General features: G+C 42.7%; 1 protein-coding gene and 1 long non-coding RNA gene across 7 annotated transcripts in view; one reads left to right on the forward strand and one right to left on the reverse strand.

Moving 5' to 3' along the window:
- The window catches only part of WASHC2A (WASH complex subunit 2A), a 62,176-nt gene extending 59,010 nt beyond the window's left edge, over positions 1–3,166 (reverse strand). For 5 of the 6 annotated variants that reach the window (XM_078434525.2, XM_078434524.2, XM_078434528.2 and 2 more), the window contains exons 1-3: positions 3,047–3,166; positions 2,833–2,955; positions 1,878–2,042 (exon numbers count right to left, since the gene is read on the reverse strand). In XM_078434525.2, coding sequence (XP_078290651.2) covers positions 1,878–2,042; positions 2,833–2,955; positions 3,047–3,049 — 291 coding nt within the window. In that variant the 5' untranslated portion in view covers positions 3,050–3,166. The remainder of the gene's footprint in view (positions 1–1,877; positions 2,043–2,832; positions 2,956–3,046) is intronic. The other variant, XM_078434527.2, reaches the window with a different exon arrangement.
- Positions 3,167–3,219: 53 nt separating this feature from the next.
- On the forward strand, positions 3,220–13,157 carry LOC132685176 (uncharacterized). The gene is made up of 4 exons (XR_009612980.3): positions 3,220–3,461; positions 8,487–8,586; positions 11,582–11,671; positions 12,773–13,157. It is a non-coding gene; the product is annotated as an uncharacterized LOC132685176 (long non-coding RNA).
- Positions 13,158–25,632: the final 12,475 nt, after the last annotated feature.

Here is a 25,632-nt window from a genome sequence, read left to right on the forward strand (position 1 = left end):
GAAACAAAAACAAAAATGAACTACTGGGACCTCAGCAAAATAAAAATTTTCCTGCACAGCAAAGGAAACAATCAGCAAAACTAAAAGGCAACCGACAGAATGGGAGAAGATATTTGCAAACAATATATCAGATAAAGGACTAGTATCTAAAACCTATAAAGAATTTATCAAACTCAACACCCAAAAAACAAATAGTCCAGTGAAGAAATGGGTGAAAGACATAAATGGACACTTCTCCAAAGAAGACATCCACATGGCCAACCAACACATGACAAAGCTCAATATCACTCATTATCAGGGAACTACAAATCAAAACCACAAAGAGATACCACCTCACACCTGTCAGAATGGCTAACATTAACAAGTCAGGCAACAACAGATGTTGGCAAGGATGCAGAGAAAGAGGATCTCTTTTGCTCTGCTGGTGGGAATGCATACTGGTGCAGCCACTTTGGAAAACAGTATGGAGGTTCCTCAAAAAATTAAAAATAGAACTACCCTACACCCAGCAATTACACTACTAGGTATTTATCCAAGGGATACAGGTGTGCTGTTTCGATGGGGCACATGCACCCCAATGTTTACAGCAGCACTATCAACAATAGCCAAAGTATGGAGAGAGCCCAAATGTTCATCGATGGATGAATAAAGAAAATGTGGTGTATATATATATAATGCAGTATTACTTGACAACCAAAAAGAATGAAATTCTGCCATTCGCAACTATGTGGATGGAATTAGAGGGTACTATGTTAAGCGAAATTAGTCAGAGAAAGACAAATATCATATGACTTCACTCAATGAGGACTTTAAGATACAAAACAGATGAACATAAGGGAAGGAAAGAAAAATAATATAAAAACAGGGAGGGGGACAAAACATAAGAGACTCTCACATATGGAGAACAGAGGATTACTGGAGGGGTTGTGGGAGGGGGGATGGACTAAATGGGTAAGGGGCATTAAGGAATCTACTACTGAAATCATTGTTGCACTATATGCTAACTAACCTGGAGGTAAATTTAAAAAGTTATTTAAAAAAATAGAATAGAATACAATACAATACAATAAAATACATACATACATATAGGGAAAATCACACATGGCTTAAAGCCCAGTAATCTTTCTAGAGTTGATTCTGTACCACAGGTTCAGCCATCATAACAAAACATTAATCAAGAATATTCCAGGGGCACCTGGGTGACTCAGTCAGTCAAGCGTCCAACTTCGGCTCAGGTCATTATCTCGCAGTTCACGAGTTCCAGCGTATTGGGCTCTGTGCCGACACCCCAGTGCCTGGAGCCTGCTTGGGATTGTCTCCTTCTCTCTCTGCCCCTCCCCCACTCATTCTCATTCTCATTCTCTCTCTCTCTCTCTCTCTCTCTCTCTCTCTCTCGCTGGCTCTCTCTCAAAAACAAACATTAAAAAAAATCCAAAACAAAAAAGAGTATTTCAAGTAGGCACACATACGCCTTTAACAGAATTCATCAGAACATAATGGACACAATCAATAGTGCAGTCACATGCTGGTCAGACCAGGATCAGACCAGGCAGGTGTACAGCTCTCCTTAAGGGACATGGCCACAATAAGGCTTGGGGGAATACCAGCACAAGTGCTGACTATCCTCAAAACTAAAAGGGTACGAAAAACTAGAATGTAAGATAATTTTATCATTAGATTTTTTTAAAGGCCTGAAAAAACAAACTGTACTAATTTAAAAAGGCATTAATCCTAGAGAAAGAAGCTTCAATTACCAAGAACCCCTGTGTTCATGAAAATTGAGGAGGGTACCTAATAATACATCATTTAATACCCCAAGGGACTCTTGTTCCTCCAGAAAACACTATTTATAAGTCTGACACAATTAAGTAACTCACGTTTTCAATGAACTGGGTATTAGACAGCATAAGGAAGTCGTTGAAGACATTATGTAGGCGACAATCTGTGGCTTTAGTTTCCCGGATTAACCCATCCACTTGTTTCTTGATTTCATGGGTCCTAGAGATAGTCTGCTGTGAGAATTCCTGCAGAAACTGTAGTAGCTATTTAAAAAATAAACATACAGTAGTATCAATATCAAATGAGTCTACTCCGTGTGTCAAAACAAAAAAGAACCCATTTCCTTTCACCTTTGTGTGTTAGAATGTAAGAGATGCTGCTTTCGACAACACCCAAAACCAAGTATCACTGAAAAACATTAACAAAGCTCATCCAAACAGTGGCAAGGAGTACACCGACACTTGCTATCTCGCTTCTGGACGAATTTTAAAGTCTTGTTTGGTTATCATTCTACAGAAATCCCAGATCAAGGGCAAAATAACAAACTGCCACTCTTATAAAAAGAAAAAAATCGTGTTCATATGGGACTTCGGAATCACAGTTTCGGGAGTCTTGGGTCCCGGCCTTTAAAGTCCCACTCGAGGATATCCATATACAGGCTTGTCTACCTCCCCACACAGTCCAGGTCCCAAAGTGAAATGGCCTCACTTGTGCCCTAGCAAACCCGCGGCGCAGAGATAACCTATCTGCCTCCATCAGGATGGAGATGGGAGCAGCCCTAGAAAACCCAAACAAGGAAGAGACCTGCATCTGGGCTGCAGTCGGAGTGGGGGAACTCAGCCGGCTAAGGACGATGGGCCCGCCCCCGCCCAGGTGCCTAGGGACTGCCACAGTGGCGTTTTTGGGGAGGGATGCGTTATGAACGCATGAACAGGGGCAGCAGAATACACCGAGTGGAGAAGGAATCGGGGTCTCCTGTCCTCCCGCGCGCAAGCCGCGGGGTCACCCCAGGCGGCCCGCCCTCCGCTGCCCTCCCTGGGGCCCGCCTCTCACGCCCGCATCGGCCGCCAGCGACCAGCTCTGGCTGCTCCTGCGGATCTCCTCCACCGACCAGGGCCGCTCCCACACGGGCTCGGACGCCGGCGCCCGCTCCTGGTCGGGGGTCGTCCGGTTCATCTGCAGCGGGAAGAATGAGAAGACGGGCTGAGGTTGGGGAAGGCACCGGCCCCGACCCGACCCCGGCCCGACCCGGGCCCGCCGCCCTCACCATCCCAGTCGGGCAGCTCCGCGGCCTCCGGGGCAGCCACGACCGCACCCGCTAAGGTCCGCAGGTCTGCGGAAGCCAAACCCCGAGCCCCGAGCCCTGCGGCCCCAGCACGTGACCAACTCTCATGTGACCGGCCCCACACGTGACCGGATGTGTGGTGCCGCCGGAAGAAAAAAAGGTTTGCAGACTACAGGCTTGAGTTAGCAGGCCTGCTGCTGGGTTCGCGTGGAAGCTGGGAGCAGGGAGGATGCCGACGCCACGGGGTGCTGAAGGGAAGCGCTCGGCCGGGTTGCACTTGACCCGGCGAGCGCAGACGGCCGCTGAGGAGCACGCTGCTGGCCCGGCTCGGCTCAGGAGGGGAGCCCGAAAGAAACCTGTGGAACAACCCGCCTGGGGGCTTCTGCCTCTGCGCGAGGTGAGCAGGGCGAAAGCTACACCCGGCTGCGTCTTTTCCTTGTGGCATCTCCGCTACCCTTCGCGGGGTTGGCGCACAGGCGCTCATTAAGTGAAGAATGACTGGCCAGTCTGGCCATCATCATGCCCGCTGACCTGCTTGGTGTCAACTCACTGCCTAGGGCCTGGTTAAAATCCTTTACTCCCTGGACATTACCCACAGATTCAAGCCCAGACGTCTCATAAGACAAGCAAATACCTTTTATAATCTGATCCCTGCTGCGACTGTATCTTCAACCTTCCCAGTTCCCCGCTAGCGCTCAGTGATCCTGCTAGGCTATTTTCACGCATCCTTTAAATTCCTTCTGCAGAGTCCCGCTTGTGCCAGACCAACTAACTAAATTATCTAAATAAAGATTCCAGTTTCTTTTCATTCCTTTGTACCCAAGGGTAAGTTATTTAACCTCCGTTAGCTTTCCTCCTCAGTAAAAGGAAGATACATATCTTGCAGGGACATGGTATTAAATGTGATGATATTCTTAAAACAGCTATCACAATGTCTGCCTTAGGGAGAGCGTTAAACGGATCTTACCGCTTTCTTTTGTTTTTGCCTCTAACACCTCAGTGAAAACTTCCCCGAGTATCCCAAGTATAGTTTTAATGCCCCTGTCAGTTATTTTCTGTTTGTACACATATCATAAAATATTACATTGTGTTATAGTGTATTTGGATCTGTCTCCCTTTAATAATAATAGCTAACATTTATGAAGTGCTCGGTATTTACTATTTGATGCATGTTAATTTATTTAATTATCTCAGTGACCCAGAAAGTAGTACTATTGTCTCTTTTTTTAAATGTTTACTCATTTCTGAGAGACACACACACAAAGCACGAGTAGGGGAGGGACGGAGAGAGGGAAACAGAGGATCTGGAGCAGACTCTGCACTGGCAGCAGAGAGGCTGATGCACTGCTCGAACTCTCGAACTGCAAGATCATGACCTGAGCTGAAGTCAGAGGTTTAACCTAAGCTGAAGTCAGAGGCTTAACCGACTGAGCCACCCAGGCATCCCAAGTACTATTATCTTTATGTTATAGTTGAAGAAACTGAGGCATCGGAAGATAAATAACTTCTTCAGAATTAGCCAGTAAAGAAGCAAGCTGGGAACCTACATAGTTAGCCACTGTTACCCTGTAGCTAGTCTTAGTTCTTTTAAAGGAACTTTTTTTTTAATGTGTATTTATTTTGGAGAGAGAGAGAGTGAGCATGAGCAGGGGAGGGGCAAAGAGAGAACAGAGGATCCAAAGCAGGCTCTGTGCTGACAGCAGAGAACCCGACACAGGACTCAAAGCCATGAACCATGAGATTATGACCTGAGTGGAAGTCAGAAACAACCGACTGAGCCACCCAGGCACCCCAAAAGAACTTTATTTTTAAGTGACCATCTATCAACCTCTAGCTGTTCCCTCACATTCATAAAAAAAGCAAAACAAAAACCTCTTGAGTTTGGTTGGTAAAATTTAGGTGAACTGGTTACTGCACTTGGCATCTCGTCTGACATCATCATGGGCAACTTCAGGAGCCATATAATGACCCTAGCTTCGATGTGCCTCAGTAACCTCAATCAATATCCCAATTCTCTAAGCACCTTGCTTACCTACACCCTGAACCTTATCACCTGATTTTCTTCTAAATCTGGACTGCAATAAAGCAGCCTTTACTTCCTCGTCTGTTCTCAACTAACCCAAACCCATCCCTCAGTTCTCCTTTTGTCCCCCAATTCCACCCTCTTAGCTTTATTTCCTTGCCTGTTCTGCATAGAGCCCGTGATAGTAGCCTTCAACTTCCCTTGAAAGCCCTTTAATATCTGTATGTCAAGGTTCTGACACATAGTTCTGCTAGCTCCTAACTACAAATCAGTGCAATGATGTCCTTTCTCCTTTCCTGTGCCTAGGTTCGTGAATGGAATCACTACAAATTCATATTCTGCAAATTTGGCTGAACTCTCAGCACTGATTAGCAGTCCTTTTGCTTATCTTTGATCTTTATACTTGATAGCTCCCTTCCATAATTTCATCACGTTTTTCTTTCTTTTTTTTTAACATTTATTTATTTTTGAGACAGAGAGCATGAACAGGGGAGGGTCAGAGAGAGAGGGAGACACAGAATCTGAAACAGGCTCCAGGCTCTGAGCTGTCAGCACAGAGCCCGACACAGGGCTCGAACTCACGGACTGGGAGATCATGACCTGAGCCGAAGTCGGATGCTTAACTGACTGAGCCACCCAGGCGCCGCTCATCACGTTTTTCAAATTATCTACCCCACTTGCCTCTGCAAGAGAGAATAGACTTCTTACCTCATACTTAAGATGTTTCAATGTGTACACACCTGTGTCTCATACAGTTCTTTATTTGCACACAACAGAATTCAACTGGCAAACACCAAAAAAATAGAATTTGGAGAAAAAACCTACAGAATTCACAGTTAAGGAAAAGCTAAGCAAGCAGGTCTTAGGAAGAGCATAAACCAGAGGAAATCGGGAGTCCCCTTTGAGCCACTGCCATCAGAATGACAGCCCCAATCATTTCCCTTCTTGTGTTTCTCTTCTGAACTTCCAAATTCCTGAGATAAATAAAATCTGATTGGCTCCCCTTAGGTCATACCCCCATTCCTTCCACCTCTAAGGGGGACTGAAATTGGTACTGTTAACCAAAAGCAGGGAGAAGAGATGCTAGGAAAGCAAAAACAACCGGCTACATGCTCCCTTTCTTTCAGTCTCTGGAAACACTGTCCTTACTCTTGCCGGAGATTAGTGGCCACTGTGTTCTTGATGGAAGCTTTCCAGCCTCCCCTGGGATAATGCTATCTTGAACTCCACTTCCCGTGTGTTCAATACTGCTCTCTTTACTGGTACTTCTCCCATAGACCTTTTCAAATGTTTTTAAATCATGCTTTTTATTGAATCTGTTCATATTAGAGAGCTCTTGCTCTGCCATAACCATGCCTGAGAATTAAGATGAATCTACCCATTGTACAGTATATTAAAACTTGTTTCTAGGCACCTGGCTGGCTCAGTCGGTAAAGCATGCAACTCTTGATCTAAGGGGTCATGGGTTAAAGCCCCATGTTGGGTGTGGAGCCTACTTAAAAACAAAAAATTTTTTTCCTGTGCATTTTGATAAGTTTACAATATTTTAAGTAGTTGTAATATGAGTTGGGTTTTTTTTATGATATACAAGATTTTATTTTTCACATAGTGGAAATAATGGCATACTCTTTATTTTTCAGTTAATGACTATAGTGTGGATATTGCTTAAAGTCAGGGAAAGGTATAAAAATTTTGTTGAAGACATAAACTTCTCAGCATTACATAATCCAGTATATCTTATCTCCTAATAGTTTAATGGATATTTCATTGTTCATTAATATTAGAGGATTTAATGAGAAAAGCCACTGACATATCCAGCATTTTATTTAATTTTTTTTAATGTTTTTATTTTTGAGAGAGAGACAGAGAGTGAGCAGGCAAGGGACAGAGAGAGAGGGAGACATAGAATCTGAAGCAGACTCCAGGCTCTGAGCTGTCAGCACAGAGCCCAATGTGGGGCTCGATCCCATGAACGTGAGTTTGAGCCCCAGGTCAGGCTCTGTACTGACAGCTTGGAGCCTGGACCCTGCTTCGGATTCTGTGTCTCCCTCTCTCTCTGCCCCTACCCTGCGCTCGCTCTCTCTCTCTCTCTCTCTCTCAAAAATAAATAAACATTTTTTAAAAAGTGTTCAAATCCAGCTGGTTTTCTAAGTAATTGAGTGGTATAAATGGTGTGACTATAGTATTAGAGTTTGGGATTGTAACCAACCATCTCTAACCAAACCCCCAGTCCCTTTGCATGTACTGCTAGCTCTCTGTAGTTCTGATTGCTCTAGAGGGCTTATGAGTTTTGTTTTATAAGAACCCACAGGGGCGCCTGGGTGGCTCAGTCGGTTAAATGGCCGACTTCGGCTCAGATCGTGATCTCACGGTCCGTGGGTTCGAGCCCCGCGTCAGGCTCTGTGCTGAAAGCTCAGAGCCTGGAGCCTGTTTCAGATTCTGTGTCTCCCTCTCTCCCCCATTCATGCTCTGTCTCTCTCTGTCTCAAAAATAAATAAATGTTAAAAAAAAAAAAAAGAACCCACAAGCCTAAGAATCCAATAATATAGATCTGACCCAATAAATCTACTAACTGTAAGTTATATGCTCTTTTTAAAGAAATGGTAGTTATTATTTTTTAAATACTATTTTAGTATTTTATGAATTATATATCTAATAGTTTGGCCAAATTGAAACTCTCAAAATTACTACTACTGTTATCATTTTGCACTAGTAAACGAAGCGTGAACAGCAAATGTGTCCAACTGTGTCCCAACAGTGTCAAGCTCTACCACTGTTAAGGTTAGATTTCTTGCCTCCGAGATAGGTTTTGCCAATCGCCCTTCTCTCACCAAATTCTTTTTAATGAGACACAAAATTACTTATGACATTGTTCTTCCTTTCTGGCAAAACCCTTAATTTAGCTAAACAAACTACTGCCTGCAAAGTGGGTTTACAACTCTTAAAATGTACTTGTAATTATTCTTTACCTGAAGTATTTTTGAAATACTGAACATCACAAAAATCTTCCATTTTATGATAACTTCTAGCTTAGTTTAAGGTACACATAATAATGTAAACCACTAGCTGCTTGCCTTTTCAGTAAAGGTAGGATTCGAATCAAAGGTATTAAACAATTTGTAAAATTTTCTTTGTTCAGTGTGATTAATTTTACAACTTTAGGGCATTACAGGCTGAGAAAGCTGGCAAAAAAAAAAAAAAAAAAAAAAAAAAAAGAACATTGTATGCTTTTATAATGCATAGCTCTCAGATGTTACACTGAAATACTCCCAGAGTTAAAATATCCATGTTTGAGTTTGACCATCAAATATGCTATATGTAATATAAGGATTGATTTTCTAACTCTACTTTCTTGAAAATAGAGTCTAGCCATCCTGTTTGTTTGTTTGTTTTCTACAGAAGTCCCTCTAGTGGCAAGCCATGGTTCCTCTAAGAGTCATTTAAAGGGCCTAAGAGAAGATTTTCTCCAAGAATGGGCAGTTCAGAGGCTCCACATGAGGTGAGGCTAGAAATGCTTCCCAGTCAGAAAACCCAGAAACCAGGCGCCCCACAGTATGGACAACATGCTCCTCTGTCGAAGGGATCCCTGCTCTCTGACCTGGGTGGAAAAGCTGACCCATACACAGAGTGACAGAGGCTGATGAGTTCTGGAGATCAAGCAGCTTTGCTTGCTGATACTATACTCTGACTCGATATGTCAACAAGCAGCACTTTCAGGGCCCTCAGGAATGGATTTCTAGCACAACCCTTCTGCCCGCCTCTGTTAATCACTGAGCTCTCTTTTCAAGAGTTGGAATTTTCAATCTGCTGCAAGTCCTTTAGAGTTTTGGTACTATAAGACCTTAACCCTTCTGCATGTTTATTCAACCTCCCCTTGGCTCAGCTACCTGCCCAAATACATCAGAAGGCAGGCATCTCACTTGCACCCTTGAATAATGCCAACATTATTCCCGGAAGTGGTTGGCGAGTCTTATCAAGGAGAATTGTAATCCTGGGAGTCCAGTTCCTGCATTGACAGTTTAATGAAAGCAACACTACTAGGAAATAGTTCTACTCACCCATTGTTGCAAGTCTGCAACTCCTATATTTGGCCAAGAGGTTGATTATATATGTTAAAATATTTTATAAATAAATTATAATAAATAAATTTACTTATAATAAGTAAAATATAATAAAAATTATAATAAAACTTTATAAGTAAATTATAATAAATAAAATATAATAAATATATACAATTAAATTTTTTCATCTTTTAATGTTTTCACTTTTTTCAATATTTCTTTATTTTTGAGAGAGAGAGAGAGAGCCAGCAGGGGAGAGACAGAGAAAAAGGGAGACACAGAATCAGAAGTAAGCTCCAGGCTCTGAGCTTATAGCTCAGAGGCCAATGCAGGCCTCAAACCCAAGAACCATGAGATCATGACCTGAGCCAAAGTCGGACACTTAACCGACTGGGCCACCCAGGTGCCTCAATGTTTGAGAGTGAGAGAGAAAATGCACACAAACATGCATGCATGGGGGAGGGGCAGAGAGAGAGGGAGACAGAGGATTTGAAGCGGGCTCTGCACTGTCAGCACAGAGCCCGATGGAGGGCTCAAGCCCACAAACCGTGAGATCGGACCTGAGCTGAAGTCAGACCTTCAATGGACTGAGCCACCTAGGGTGCCCCCTAGATGTTCATAACCTACATAAACACAGTACAATCAGCCAGTAAATTAACATTGATGCATTATTATTACTTAATCTATAGACCTCATTTAAACCTCATCTTTGTCCCATGTCCTTTTATCTACCTGGAACCACATAGTACATTTATTATGTCTCCTTATTCCTTCATCTTTCTTTTTTGTTTATGACCTTAATATTGTTTTGAAGAATGCTAGCCAATTCTTTTATAAAATTCTCCTAAGTTTCCTCATGATTAATTCAGGTTATGCATTTTCAGCAAACATGCAAAAATATTTTGACAACAATGAAAAGGAAAACCTGAGCAGGCCTAGCCTTATAAGACAAGAAAATATACTATAAAGCCTCTGTAATAAAACTGTTACATCGGTGCATGAGTAGACAAACAGACCAGTAGAACAGAGTAGAATAGAATAGAATAGAATGCCCCAAAATAGACCCAGGCACATTTGGAAACTTAGAATATTGGTAAAGGGGCATCTCAAGCCACTGGGGCAAAAATGGACTTTTTAAAAAATAGTGCTGTAACAACTGGGTAACCATTTGGAAAAAGATAAGAGTGGAAACATACCTAACACTACATAAAAATAAATTCCAACTGGATTAGAAATCTAAATATAAAAACTGAGTCTATGGTCATAACATCCTTGAATGTGCCTGATCCCACCTAAATGTAAAAACTGAAACTATGCAAATACTAGCAAACAACATGAAGGACTTCCTCTTTAGCCTCAGTGTGGGGGAAATCTAACTATAACTCGAAATCCAGAATAATAAAAAAAAAATTGATAAATTTGAATGCATAAAAATAAAACATTTTTCGTGGCCAAAAGCCATCACAAAACCAAAAGATAATTGACAAACCAGGAGAAAATATTTGCAACATATATGACAGACAAATGGCTAATATTGCTAATATATTAAAGGGATATTGAAAGAGCTCTTAAAAATTAAGTGGCAAGCCACCACAAAAAAAAAAAAAAAAAAAAAAAAGAGCTACAGGCCAGTATCCTTGATGAACACAATGCAATGCCAAAAATCCTCAACAAAATATTAGCAAACCGAATCCAAAAGTACAGTTAAAAAAAAAAAATCATTCACCAGAATAAAGCAGGATTTATCCTGGGATGCAAGGGTGCTTCAATATTTACAAATCAATGAACGTGACACATCACATCAATAAAAGAAAGGATAAAAAACATTATTTCTTTTTTTAAATATTTACTTTTATTTTGAGAAAGAAAGAGAGCAGGGGAGGGGCAGAGAGAGAAGGAGAGAAAGAATCCCAAGCAGGATCTGCGCTGTCAGTGCAGAGCCCAATGTGGGGTTCAGTCTCATGAACCATGAGATCATGACCTGAGCCAAAATCAAGCGTTGGACACTTAACCAACTGAGCCACCCAGGAGCCCCTATGATTATTTCAATAGATGCAGAAAAACCATTGACAAAGTACAACATCCATTCATGATTAAAAAAAAAAAAAAAAAACCAATAAAGTAGATCTAGAGGGAACATACTTTAACATAATAAAAGTCTTATATGAAAAACCCACATCATTATTGTATCACACGTGGTATTTTTACAGCCCTAAAAATCCTCTGTGCTCTACCTATTCATCATTCCCTTCTTCTAAACCCCTGGCAAACACTGATCTTTTTTCTTTTTTAAATCCAGTAGAGTTAGCAAGTCCTGTTATATTAGTTTCAGGTGGACAATACAGTGATTCAACAATTCTATATATTACTCAGTGCTCATCAAGAGAGGTATGCTCTTTTTTCTGTTTTTAAGTCTATTTATTTTTTTCTTAGTAATCTCTACACCCAATGTGGGGCTCAAACTCACCAACCCCAGATCAGGAGTCGCATGTTCTTCCAGCTGAGCCAGCCAGGCGCCCCAGGGTAAGTGTGCACTTAATCCCCTCCACCTATTTCACCCATCTCCACTCACCTCCCCTCTGGTAACCATCTATTTGTTTGTTCTCTATTATTATTAAGAATGTGTTTTTTGGTTTTCTCTTTTTTTTCTTTGTTTCTTAAATTTCCCATATGAGTGAAGTCATATGATATTTGTCTTTCTCTGATTGACTTATTTCGTAGCATATACTCTCTAGATCTAGCCCTATTGTTGCAAATTGCAAGATTTCATTCTTTTTTATGGCTGAGTAACATTCCATTGCATATATACACCACATCTTCTTTATCTGTTCCTCTATCGATGGACACTTGTGTTGCTTCCAGATCTTAAACAATAAACATAGGGGTGCACATATCCCTTTGAATTAGTGTTTCCAAATTCCTTGGATAAATATCCAGCAGTGGAATTACTGCATCATATGGTAAGTCTATTATTAATTTTTTGAGGAACCTCCATACTCTTTTTTTTTTTTTTAAGTAGGCATCATGCCCAGTGCAGAGCCCAATATGTGGCTTGAACTCATGACCCTGAGATCAAGACCTGAGCTGAGATCAAGAGTTGGATGCTTAACTAACTGAGCCACCCAGGTGCCCCCATACTCTTTTCTATAGTAGCTGTACCACTTTGTATTCCCACCAACAGTACAGGCACTGTTGTTTTTTCTCTACTTCCTCACGAACTCTTGTAGTTTCTTGTGTTTTTGATTTTAGCCATTTTGATAGTTGTGAGTGGGAAATGCAAATCAAAACCACCATGAGATATCACCTCATACCTGTTTAAAAAAAAGACAAGAAATAACAAGTGTTGGTGAAGATGTGGAGAAATGGGAACGCTTGTGCACTTTTGGTGAGAATGTAAATTGGAGCAGTCACTGTGGAAAATATAATGGAGTTTCCTAAAAATTAAAAATAGACTGTCATATCCAGCAATTTCACATCTGAGCATTTATCTTAAGAAAATGAGAATACTAATTCATAGATATATGCACCCTCATGTTCACTGTGTGACCAGCTAGAACCCAACACCTGACCTTTACTGCCCACCTGCTTATACTCACTGACCTTTGTCCCACATTTTTCCTTAAGCTCTTCTATCCAGCTCATCTTTTAACTCAGGCTGATGGAAACCAAAAGCACCCCTCAAGTGATAGTGACCACCCTGACAAGACCTCCTGCCAACCCAGGCCATCCAGACCAATATGACCATAACCCTGGACTCGCGCCGCACAGATGGACCATGGAGTGACCTGCAGAATGACTGACAACTTCCTTTACCCCATTATAATACTAAAACTTCTGCTCAAGGATGAGCACAAGCCTCATTTACATAACATACAATGTGTGATATAGGCATGCTTCCTTAAGTTGCATGCACTGCCTTATGTTCCCCTTTACATTCCATGACAAGGCTTCCCTATCTAAATATTCATCCCAACCCTAAATAAAAGGGACCCATTTACCCTTGGCTCGAGAGTCACAGCTTTGGAAGTTATTCCCTGTGATCTCCTTATTTGCTGCAAATAAAGTATCCTTGTCCAACAATTTACCTGGCATAGTTTTTAATCTGTGACTCACCAAGGAGCAATTTATATCTATATCTATTTATATTTACATCTATATCTACATATCTATATATCATCTATATATCTATATCTATATGTATGCAACAACATGGATGAATTTTGAAGGCATTATGCTAAGTGAAATAAGGCAGACAAGAAAAAGACAAATACTGTTATGATCTCACTTATATGTGGAATCAAAAACGCAATGAGTTCATGGATACAGAAAACAGATGAATTAGATTGCTGGTAGCCAGAGGTGCGAGGTGGGAGTGGGCAAAATGCGTAAAAGAGGATAAAAAGAAGAAAAAAGTCAAAAAAGCAAAACCGTAGAATCATCTCAAGAGTTGCCATAAAGGATGTGAGAAAATGCAAAATCTATTTTTGAATAAAAAAAGAAACTTAATAAAATTAGGAAGATAAATGTAATTATGAAGAGATGCTTCATTAACATATTTTTTCCAGGGCTAAAAGAGCCCTTGGCCTTTTTCATTTCTGCTCTGGTCACCAAATGTGTGTGTCATTGGGTAGGGTATTTTCTGCCTAGAGATATCATCCAATCCCCCAGGTTGAGGGCTCAATCCACAAGACTGTCCCCCGCCCCCCACACACACCCAATTCAAATGTCAATCTCAAGTCCAGATTGTTACCCGTGCTTTTGACTGACAGGTATAAATTGGAGGTTCCCATGACTCTCTCCTCAGGTCGATTAATTTGCTAGAGTGGCTCATGTAACTCAGACGAATATTTTACTTACAGGATTACTGGTTTATCATAAAAGGATACCACTCAAGAACAGCCAGATAGAAGAGATGCATAGAGCAAGGTATGTGGAGAGGGGTAGTGGAGTTTTCATGCCCTCTCTGGGTGCCACTCTCCCAGCGCATCCCAGTGTTCACCAACCCAGAAGGTTTCAGAACTCCACTGGGCTTTTATGGAAGCTTCAGTATTAAAGAGACATAGTTGATTAAAACAGCCACTGGTAATTGAGTCAACCTCCAGGCCCTCCCTTCCCCTGAGGTCAAGCCTCTGATAACAAAATTGTTTCTGCTAGCAACCAATCCCCACACTGAAGGGCTTTCAGATGTCACCTCATTAGCATAAATTCAGATTTAGCGGAAAAGGGCTTGTTATGAATAACAGAAAACACCTTTATCACTCTTATCATTTAAGAAGTCCCTAGGGTTCTAGGAACTTTGTTCTAGGCATAGGGATGAAGACCTAATGTATATTTATTATAAATCACAATATTACAGTACCCCATCTTGTTACTTTGTACACATCGACTTAAATTTGATTTCAAGCTCCCATCACACTGGGATGGTAGATAATTCCATCTCATCCCTTTTGGGGAATTTTCTTCTGTTCTCCAATGCATGCCTAGGTTGTAGGGATTACACAGAGTCAAAGTTTTGGAGGGGGTGCCCATGTGGTCTTCAATCTGCTGTCTCTTACTGTTTCTGGGAGATACTCATTGTCTCTGGTCATGTAGTCTCTTTGGATCATAGCCAGTGCACTGGGATGCAAGAACACCTGGCTCCAGGGGTCCCAGACAGACCAAGTTCAACCAATTGCCACTGACAAAACCAAAAGGGCAAGAGAGGAATGGTGGGGAAACAAGAAAGGAATGTGTTTCAGTGAGGCTGACACTGGGAAAAGAGCAGGCTAACATCTCAAAGACTGTCTCTAAACTGCTGAATATACTTCCAGGTTTATATAAGGAAAATATGGGACAAAGGTTGGTGTGTGAGTGCAGTTGGACATAAAGGTGAGGTCCGTCAGGTTGTCTGGGAGTCAATCATGCAAAAGGCTTGCTGGCTCAGGGCAGTCCTTATTGCTGGAGTGGATGGTTTCGGTTCCCATCAAGGGAATGCTTTGCCCTCCAGGTCTTTTTTCTGAGTTAAGAGATAAGCTGGAAAGAAGAATTAATGATTTAGAAAGCGCTGACTGAGGTCAAGATGGAGGTGATTTAAGTCCTCTTTCAATGCTTCATTATTTTTATTGCTGAATACTGTTCTATTTCATTTTGTTTATCTATTCATCTGTTTATGTACATTTGGGTTGTTTTTACCTATTGCTTTTACCTCTTGGCTATTGTGAATAATGCTGCTATAAACATTAATATATCTGAGTACAAGTATATATCTGAGTACCTGTTTTCAATGCTCTTGGGTATCTACCTAGTATGATAGGGAAAGATAGGATAAAAATAGGCAGAGAGGGAAAGATTAGGACCTGAAGTCCTTGGGTGGGGAAAAATACATATTTTGGAAGATTCTGGGAATGTCTGACCACAGCAAACCCCCTCAGATATAAGGTTCCTCTAAAGAATGTAACAGACACCACCTATTCCCCTTCAGGTTTCCCTCAGGAATTTGACAAAAGAGCTAACTTTAGGGCTAATCAGTACTAGGCCATAAAACGTTAAGACCCACAAGTAATGATATGGCCATAGGACCACCCTTCATACAATGGAATTGAGCCAATCAGGAATGGACAAACCTGCACCTAGAGTTATCAAGCCAATGAGGGTAGGAGCTGAATAGGAAACAGCCAGGGTGGGGAGGTGGAGGGGGGGGGGGGAACCAGAACCTAATAAAACAAGAACCCCTGCCTATAGTCACTTTCGAGTGTCCCCTCTCTGTAAAGAGAGCTTTCGTAGTATTCTTACTTTCTGATCTTTTACTCTAAGAAACTTGCCTACTGCTCATTTTTTGTCCACCTATTCATTCTTCGAAGTGGCGAGACAACAAATCCCAGGTATTGAGGTAAAGAATCCTGCAACACTAGGAGTGGAATTGCTGTATTAAATGGTAACTCTAATATTTGACTTTTTAAGGAACTGCATCTAGTTTCTGTATCTCCTTATTCTTGGCAACATTTGCTTTTATCTTTTTGATTACAGCCATCCTAGTGAGCATAAAGTGGTGCTCACTTTTTATGTGCTTATTGACTGTTAAGAGGACACTTTTTGAACCTTTTAATTTCAGGGTGCCTTGGATGGCTCAGTTGGTTGGGCATCCAATTTCAGCTCAGGTCATGCTCTCATGGTTTATGGGTTCGAGCCCCACATCGGGCTCTCTGCTGTCAGCATAGAGCCTGCTTCAGATCCTCCGTCCTCTCTGTCCCTCTCCCACTTACACGGGCACACATGCACTCTCTCTCTCTCTCAAAAATAAACATTAAAAAATTAAAAAAAAAAAACTTGTAATGAAATTAAAATTCAGTTTCACATTTGCAGAAAAGTTACAGAATCGTTTTTTAAAAAGCCTGTATACCCTTCACCCAGAATCACCAACTGTTAATATTATGTCCCAGTTGAGCTCTCCTTTCATCTTTCTGTCTCTGCCTGAGCAATCTGAGCGTAATTTGCATTCATCATGCCCCTTTACCCATGGATATTTGTGTCACTATTCTGAGAACAATGGCTTTTTTCTCAAACAAACCTCAGTACGCTTCTCAAAATTCTAAAACTTCATATTTTTTAAGATTTTATTTTTAGGTAATCTTCTACATGCAACTCGGGGCTCAAACTCACTACCCTGAGATCAAGAGTCACATGTTCCACCAACTGAACCAGCCGGGCACTCCAAAATCCTGAAATTTAACTTTGATCAAATAATTATTTTTATTTATTTATTTTTTTTAGAGAGAGAAAGAAAGACAGTGCAAACAGGGGAGAGGGACAGACTCTTAAGCAGGCTCCAGGATGCTCAGCCCAGAACCCAACACAAAGATCAATCCCACAACCCTGGAATAATGACCTGAGCCAAAATCCAGAGTCAGCCGCTCAACTGGCTGAGCTACCCACACGCCCCAATAAAATAATGACCTAATCCACTCCATATTTGAACTTTACCAGTTGTCCAAATAGTCTAGATTTGAGACCAGGATCCAATCCACGATCATATTTATTTAGTTGCCTTTAATCTGAAACAGCTCCTTAGCCTTTCTTCATCTTTCATGGCCTTGATATTTTGAAGGGTATGGGCCAGCTATTGTGTAGAACATGTTCACGTGATATTTCCTTGTGGTTAGATAAAGATATGCATTTTTGGCAGGAATTCCACCAAGGCATGTCCTTAGGGCATCATAGCAAGAGGCTTATTTTAACCCCATTGTTGGCAATTAGATTGGATTGTTTTTTAGGTAGTATCACTTAGGCTCTATCGAAATTGCTCTTTTTTCAATTGTAATTAATGAGCAATCTAGAGGGGTTACTTTGAATTGATACAGTATTCTGTTCCTCATTCAACTTCCATTTGCTAGTTTCAGCATCCTGTGCCTTTTTAAAAAATCAGTTATGAGGTATAATTTATATACAGTAAAATTCACCTATTTTGAGTCATCAGTTGTATGAGTTTTGACAAATGAGTAGTCATATAACCACCACAATAAAAATTTGGAACATTCCCATTGCTCCCAAAAGGCCAAAGGGGGCTCTTCTTCATAATGTGAGACAATAGGGGCGCCTGAGTGGCTCAGTTGGTTAAGCGTCCAACCTTTGATTTCATCTCAGGGCATGCTCTCAAGGTTCATGGGATAGAGTTATGAGTTGGGCTCTGCACTGACAGCTGGGAGCCTGCTTGGGATTCTCTCTCTCCCTCTCTCGCTCTCTGTCCCTCCCCTGCTCAGGTGCATGTACGCATTCCCAAAATAAATAAATAGATAGATAGATAGATAGATAGATAGATAGATAAACTTTTTTAAAAATGTGAAAATAGATTTTTTTTAAAAAGTGAGATAATAGATATAAACCCAGATACATGGTATCCTAATCTTAAGGAACCTTGAATCTCTTTCTGAAACAGGCCTGACCTTCAAGATCATTGTCTGGGTAGGAACTCAAAACAGAAGCCAGCAGTTGAGGTCCCAAATGGAACAATGACCCTTTGTTCCAGGTGGCAGCCACCTTGTCCCTGACATATGGGTGGGAAGCCATAAGGCAACAGGAATTACAAAACAGAAAAACATATTGGAAATGTTTCCAAAAATATCCTTCCATGCACTAGAAGTTCTGTTTGTCTTCATTGCAAGGATCTTGCAGGCCTGATATCCTCTAAGAGGCCACAGGGCCTGTTTTAGATATGTTCCCTCACCATGCTGGGAGCACAGGAGACGGAGCAGCTGTTGTCCATAGTGCTGCTGTCACCATGTGCACTGTTGTGGGGATGCTTGAAGACCTGGCTTGCTCTCCCTTGGCCCTACAAGAAGTGAATACAACTTTCGTTTCCTACTCAAAGACTGTCCCACTTACCTGAGGGTTCTATGGCCATCACCCTTTCCTCTGCTACCTGCCTGGGTGGGTAAATGGTAGGGCAAGAGCTCCCTTTCAGGGACCCCCATCAGTGACTCAATCTATTACTCCCCTCTCCACCTCTCTTTCTTCCCAGGACTATGGGATCTTCATCTAGTTTGGCTGGTGGTAGGTATTTTTCTGTGCCTAGTGTTCAGGCTAAGAATTGATTTCGTTAATGGCCCCCAAAACCTTTTTCTTCTAAAGCTATTATCTCCGCCATGGGCTATGAAAGTCCATTTTGAAATTAACAGTTCAGCATTGAGTCACTTCTTCCTGAATGACTGTCCAAAGTACCCTACCCTCAGTCTAGAGGTACCAGGAAGTAGAGTAGGGTGGGAGGAAGGGGCAAGCCTTGTTGGCTGATATTTGTCCATACCATCCCATTATTGTGCAGTTGATTTGAGGGAAATAGACACAGGACTGTATGTTTATCTACCTTAAATATTATCATTATTTATCTAACTTAATCTTTCCTTTTAACTTCAGGACAAACCAGATAAGAAAATATCTTTATTCACTTTTAAGTTTTCTTTTCTGTAATGTAGTAGGTGGGAAGGGAGATAAGGGTAAAGTAAAGATGACTGGAGAAAGCAATATGGAATTAGATCCTGTATGAGGTGTGAGCTTGGGCTTTGTGAAACAGAGTACCTGGGTCGAAAGGAAAAGAGAGGGACCTTTCCGAGTAGTTGGGAAGATAGCACATGTGCTGACCAACCAGTGGGAGGTTAACCGAGGAGGATAGCGGCCATGACCTCAAATATCATCTCAACCTAGGTATGTTTATTGTGCAATAAATGTAATACATTTATAAATACATCAGAAATCTAATACCATTTTCATTTCACCTAGAATTTTATGGATAGTGTACTTAATTACTTCAAACATGAATGGGACTTTAAAATGAACTTACTGTATTTGGATTGTTTTCTTTCCTGTTGCATTAGTCGGCTTGGGTTGCCATAACAAAATACCACAAACCGTGTGGCTTAAACAATAGAAATTTATTTCTTACAGTTCTGGAGGTTGGGAAATTCAAGATCAAGGTAGCAGCTGTGTAGGTTTTATTCCTGGCAGGGAGCAAGAATTCCTGTCCCCTTCCAGGGTCCTTCTAGCTGGATTAAGAATCAAATTGACGCGAGGGGCTCCTGAGTGGCTCAGTCAATGAAATGTGCGACTTCAGCTCAGGTCATGATCTCATGGTTCGTGGGTTCGAGCCCCCCGTGGGGCTGTGTGTTGACAGCTCAGAGCCTGGAGCCTGCTTCAAATTTGTCTCTCGCTATCTCTGCCCCTTCCCCGCTTTTGCTCTTTTTCTGTATCTCAAAAATAAATAAATGTTAAAAAAAATTGTTTTAAAGTAATATATGCAAGAGATGAGAACAGTTCAGATAGTACAGAAAGTGTAAAATGAAAAGTAAAGCCTCCACCCCTCAGTGTTCCAACCCTTTATCCTGAAAGTAACTTGTTAATATTCATTTATTCATTCATTCATTCATTCATTTAAGATACTTGTTGAGTACTGTTCTGGGTGCCGGGAATACAGTGATGAGCAAGATATGTCAAGTTTTTACTTCATGGCATTTGCATTTCAGTGGATAAGCCGGTGATAAACAAATACATAAAATAGTATCTGGTAGTGGTAAATGCTATGAATAAAAAGCAGTGTGGAAGAAGAGAGTACTGCAAGCAGAAGACTATTCTGAGCTGCAGCCTGCAGTGAGGGAGTGAGCCTATGAATATCTAGGGGAAGAACATTTTAGAAAGGGAGAGCATAAGTACACAGTCTAGGGGTGAGAGTTTTCTTCCTGGGCCAGCACATGTCCACCATCCCTACTGTCTTTGAAAACTGTGCTGAGGGGCGCCTGGGTGGCTTAGTTGGTTGAGCGTCTGACTTCCGCTCAGGTCATGATCTCACATTCAAGCCCCACATTGAGCTCTGTGCTCACAGCTCAGAGCCTGGAGCCTGCTTCAGATTCTGTGTCTCCCTCTCTCTGTCTCTCCTCTGCTTGTGCTCTCTCTGTCGCTCTCAAATATTAATAAGTAAGCATTAAAAAAACAAAACAAGAAAAAAAACTGTGCTGAGTGTCAGGAGGCATTTATCACCATATTTGCCCAGTTCCCTCTTACAGTAAAAACTGAAAATTGATCAAGGGAAAACTTACTAAAATGCAGCCAGGAGGCCAGCAGGGGGAGCTCTCCAGTCCTACTACTCTGTATCAATTACTGGAAGAACTGTCAGTTCAGACCCCAACAGAATTGTCAACAGGAAAGAATCATCAGTTAGGAGCACCAACCGGAGAAATGTACATTGCATCTCCTACATCAGCAACAAAGCCAGTTAGAAACTGTCATTACCCTGTACTCCTGCTTTTCTCCAAGAGACTTTCCTTCAAAACACCCCCTCCCAACTTCCTCTTCCTTCTCCATAAAATAACATTCCTTTCCTTTGTTGGACTAGCCTATGGTTTTTGCCATAGCTTGCTTGTCCCAAGTTGCAATTCTCTACTATTCTTGAGTAAGCCCATTTTTGCTGGTGAAATAACTTTTATTTTTAAGGTCATCAAAATGTATTTGCTATACACATGTCTGTCAAAATTGAGATAAAGTGAAATAGACTAGAGGTGACATGCATTTCAAGGAAAATGAGAGAAAGAGAATTTGCTTGGGGGAAGTTGTCTCTTCTTCATTTGTTATGTTACCTGACTGGCTGTGTAAGCATTTGAGCTTGCCACCCCAATAGAGGGCTGATTCCTTCATTTGCCAAAGAGGAATCTGAGACTGTAACAGCACTCCAACCGGGAGTTAAGGGTTAAATTGCTTCAAGCTTATGTGCTCCTTGCTTGCTGACCTAAGTCTCTTGGTCTGTAGCAGAACTAACCTTTCCTTGAGATTTGCAGGCCACTGGCCTTGAGACTTTCCCAGAAGGTAATGCATAAACACCTCTGAAAACAGCTGATGCCACTGATGCCAGGCCGTCAGTTCAGGGTCATGTCAAAATATGACTAACTGCCTGGGCACTGCTTCTCCTGCACGTAGACCCCTACACCTCACCCCCCATTTCCTGGGCCTTCCCCTTTAAAGCCCTTCTGCTTCGCCGGTGGGGAGGATGGTCTTTGAGATGTTAGTCCACTATCCTCCCAGGTTGCCAGCTTCGTGAGGAAAGCAAGCTTTCCTTTCCCACTGTCATTTATCTCTTGAGTGTTGATTTTCAAGTGGCAAACAGCAGAGCCGGAGCTCAGAACCGGTTCTCTGCCTGGTAACAAGACCTAGGGAAGGTGGGCAAGTTGCCCAAGTTCTCCCATTGAATTAGCAGTATATGTTCCTTTTTACCTGGACCACCATGGCAAAGATTAGTAACTATATCTGACAGGCATTTATATTGCTAGTGAACACCTGTTAAAGGAGGGTGGTTTTGGAGCGCCTGGGTGGCTCAGCCAGTTAAGTGTCAGACTCTTGATTTTGGCTCAGGTCATGATCTCCCAATTCGTGAATTCGAGCTCCACGATGGGCTCTGTGCTGACAGGGAGGAGCCTGCCTGGGATTCTCTCTCTCTCTCTTTCTCTCCCTCCCTGTCTCTCAAAAAAATAAATAAACTTTAAAGGAGGATGGTTTGAAAAATAAAAATGAAAACAAGTAGGCTGTTTCCTAAGTTATTAGGCTCGCTGGCATCTATTGGAATTCCCCAATGCCAAAGGTCATGGGTGGCTCACATTCATTGTCAAGGGAGGAGGAGGGGAAGGAGGAGGCCAGTGGATGCCCTGGCCTGAAGGCCCCATCCAGGTGGCAGCTGCCATCCTGGTGCTCCAGCTCGACGACGGTTCTTTAATTCTTTTCACTTGAATCCAACTGTTGCGGGCCCGTCAGGTAGGTGTGTGAGGGATGCAGCGTCAGGCTGTAGGGGGAGCACAGGCTTTGAGTCAACAGGCCTGGGTTCAAATTCTGCCTCTTTCTCACCACCTGAAAACCTGGGAGAGATTTCTTCATCCATCTAAACCTCAGTTATCCCACCAGTAAAATGGGAGTGTGAATACCTGTTTTGCAGTGCAGCAATTAGCGCAAACTCGGGGGGGTGATGCATGCAGGCAATTGTGAAGGTCCTCATGGTTGGCTCTGCTCCACTCCTACCTCTTAGCCCTCTATCCTGTGGGGCTTCTGGGCAGCAGTGCTCACAATGAGACTGTGAAGCCTGCTGGTGACTGTCTTCTCTCTTGCGCCGGTGCCACATTTGCTTTGACAAGAGGGGATCAGGACTGACGATGCTGGCATGCGTCAGTTCAGAGCTACTGGTGGAGACCCCTGTGTGACTCCACTCGCCTTTCAGGGTATCTAGGCCCCTCCACACCTCACCAGACAGAAGTGGAAGAGGTAATACCTGGCACGGCAGGGTCCCCCAGACAGACCAATGGGTTAGTGGTTGAGTCACGCCTGTTGTTCAACATTGTGAATAGCACTCCAGAAAGAAGGAACCACTGTCCATTACCAGAGCCTTACTGTCATCACCTTATCCTCATAAGGAGGCAAGCACCGACTTCACACGGGGTGCTGTCTTTGGGACAACACCCATCAAGGTCAGGGAGGCAGTGGTTCCTGAGGGTCTTTGTGCAGTTGATCTAAACTGTAAACACACAACCCTTGACTACATAGCCTTTAATCCACTTGACAACAAGATTTCTGAGGCTCCCAGGGAATGCCTGGGGCCTCCTTTGTCTGGAGCAAAACCTGGTTTCTCATTTCCCGGATTTCTCAGTGGTTAATCCCAGACCTGTTCGCTTTAGCTCCTCCTCTTTGCTTCAGCGTTTTATCTGTTGTGTTCACATTCCTCTGATAAGCTTTCTAATTGCCTTCCAGGGGAAAAAAAGATTACCTACCAGCAGTCTTCTTGGTCTCGGGCTTGTTAGCCTCAAACATTCTTCTGACACCTACCCCTGGTAGACATGGTTCATGGCATTCAGTGTCCCCGCTGGCCCTGGAAACGCACCCCACTTGCTTTCTTCCAGCGGCTTCACAGACACACCGTGGGGTTCTCTTGGAACTGCACAATCTCTGTCCCACTGCCGCCCTTGCCCAATGTAGAGAGGGGTTCACCCTACAGCATTCCTGATGCTATAAAACACCTTCTGCTGCATCTTTGGGCACATGGAAGGGACTTTATCTTACTGTCTTTGAAAAGTAAATGGAAATGTTCATTTTGCATAAATTAACACATGGAATAGGGTCCGCCTCCATCTTTCTGGTTTCTGGAGAGTGAAAACTATAAGGTCTGACACAGTCTGAGATCCTACATACTAAAGCTAGTTCACCTCTGGACTGAACACTTGAAACCAAAACACTTCCTTTTGCCTGTGCTCATTTGAGTTCATTTTTCTAACACAGCTGACAAGATCCTGACTAAGATAGAAGCTGGTCTTGCCATGGGGCATTACAGGCCTTAAAATGAAAAACTGACAGGGGGCTGGGTGGACCTTCATGGAGGGTTGTTCTTTCCCTGGCTGGGAACTCGGCAATTCTCCCATACTGGATGTTTTTCCATCTGCCCCTTCGAGCCCACTTGTCATGAGGGAGGCTGGAGGAAGTCCCTGGGAAGATGTGTAGGGGGAATGGGATCCAGAGCAAGGGACCTGGAGGGAAAGCCCAAGGAACAGATGGGAGGGGCGGTTCTCATCTCTGTTCTCTTTAAGATAAGAAGTGAGGGTATCTTCTGGGTGTAAAGAAGGCACAGGTGGCCGTGAGGTTTAAGAGAAGGGATAACAATCTGGGAGCATTTTGAAAAGGATGGGAGAGTGCCCGATGGGAAACAAGTATTAGGTTTGAAGACTGGCGAGTGGGGGCTCTGCTAATCCTAGGAACCCAACCCTGATGTGGCATCAGCCCGAGGGGGGCCCAGCTGGCCATGTGGCTCTAGGATTGCTGAGCCAGCTCTATGGGGTAGAGCTGAGGCAGGTAGGGGTTGTGTGGGCACAGTGATAGATGGGGTGCTGAGGAGCTCACATGCTGGTTGACATCCTATGGAGTCCATACTCCTTTGTATGGCAAACTGCAGTCAGGTGAGGTAACACCACTTCTCACTGTAGTCCCAATTCCTGGAAACAGACACTGAGAAGATGTAAGGTGTGCCTGAGGCACAGTGGGAAAATGTGCCTTGACCATTCTTGTCTGGCTTTATAGGTTCCATGAGAAATTCTCCATAGGAACAGTGTCCATTAGGAAGATTCCATTTCGAAGCCTGCTTTGTAAAGCCCATCGTAAAACAGCCTTTAGGGGCGCCTGGTGGCTCAGTCAGTTAAGAGTCAGACTCTTGGTTTCGGCTCAGGTCATGATCTCATGGTTCGTGAGTTCGAGTCCTGCATCCAGCTCTGCAGGGACAGCATGGAGCCTGTAGGATTCTCTCTCTCTCTCTCTCTCTCTCTCTGTCCCTTTCCCACTTGAGTGCATGCTCTCTCTCTCTCTCTCTCTCTCTCAAAAAATAAATAAACATTAGAAAATAGCTTTTAGGTTTTAGGTGGTGATAGAGGATGGCATATTCTCTCCCATTGCCACTTGATCAATCAAGTGTTAGCAAGACTCAGACTCTGCCGGCAAAACAGTACTTCCCATTCCAAAGACAGCTCATCTCATCCCACGAGATTAAGAATTAGACCAATAGCTGTCTACTAGAAAACTCCTGAGCATTCTTTGTTATAATTACAGCAAGGAAAGTCTAGTTTATAGGGTGTTTTGTGTTCGGTCTGCCATCTGTCACTTCCCTGAGTCTTCATGATAGCCCCTGGGAGGGAAGCAGCCTGGTACCACTATTTCTATATTTTGGATGATGACGTGAAGTGCACCCACCCTCGTTCTTCCTCCATCCTTTGCCCTGTCCCCCGAGACTATAGTCATTTCCCTCTGGCAGTGTATGGAACTCTGCAATTTACTAGCTAATCACTCGATCTCCCCCCCGCCCCGCCCCCCGCCCGGTCTCAGTCCTTGTCTGTAAAGCCAGAGCACACAATCCTGGGAGAGCTATTCCAGCTGTCAGATGCTACTTTACAGTCATTGCTGCTTAAAAGCTATAATACAGTTTGTTACAATGAACATTTTATTTTATTTTA

This window comes from Panthera onca, chromosome D2 (assembly GCF_046562875.1).
Source record: "Panthera onca isolate mPanOnc1 chromosome D2, mPanOnc1 haplotype 2, whole genome shotgun sequence".
NCBI classification, from domain to species: Eukaryota; Metazoa; Chordata; class Mammalia; order Carnivora; family Felidae; genus Panthera; species Panthera onca.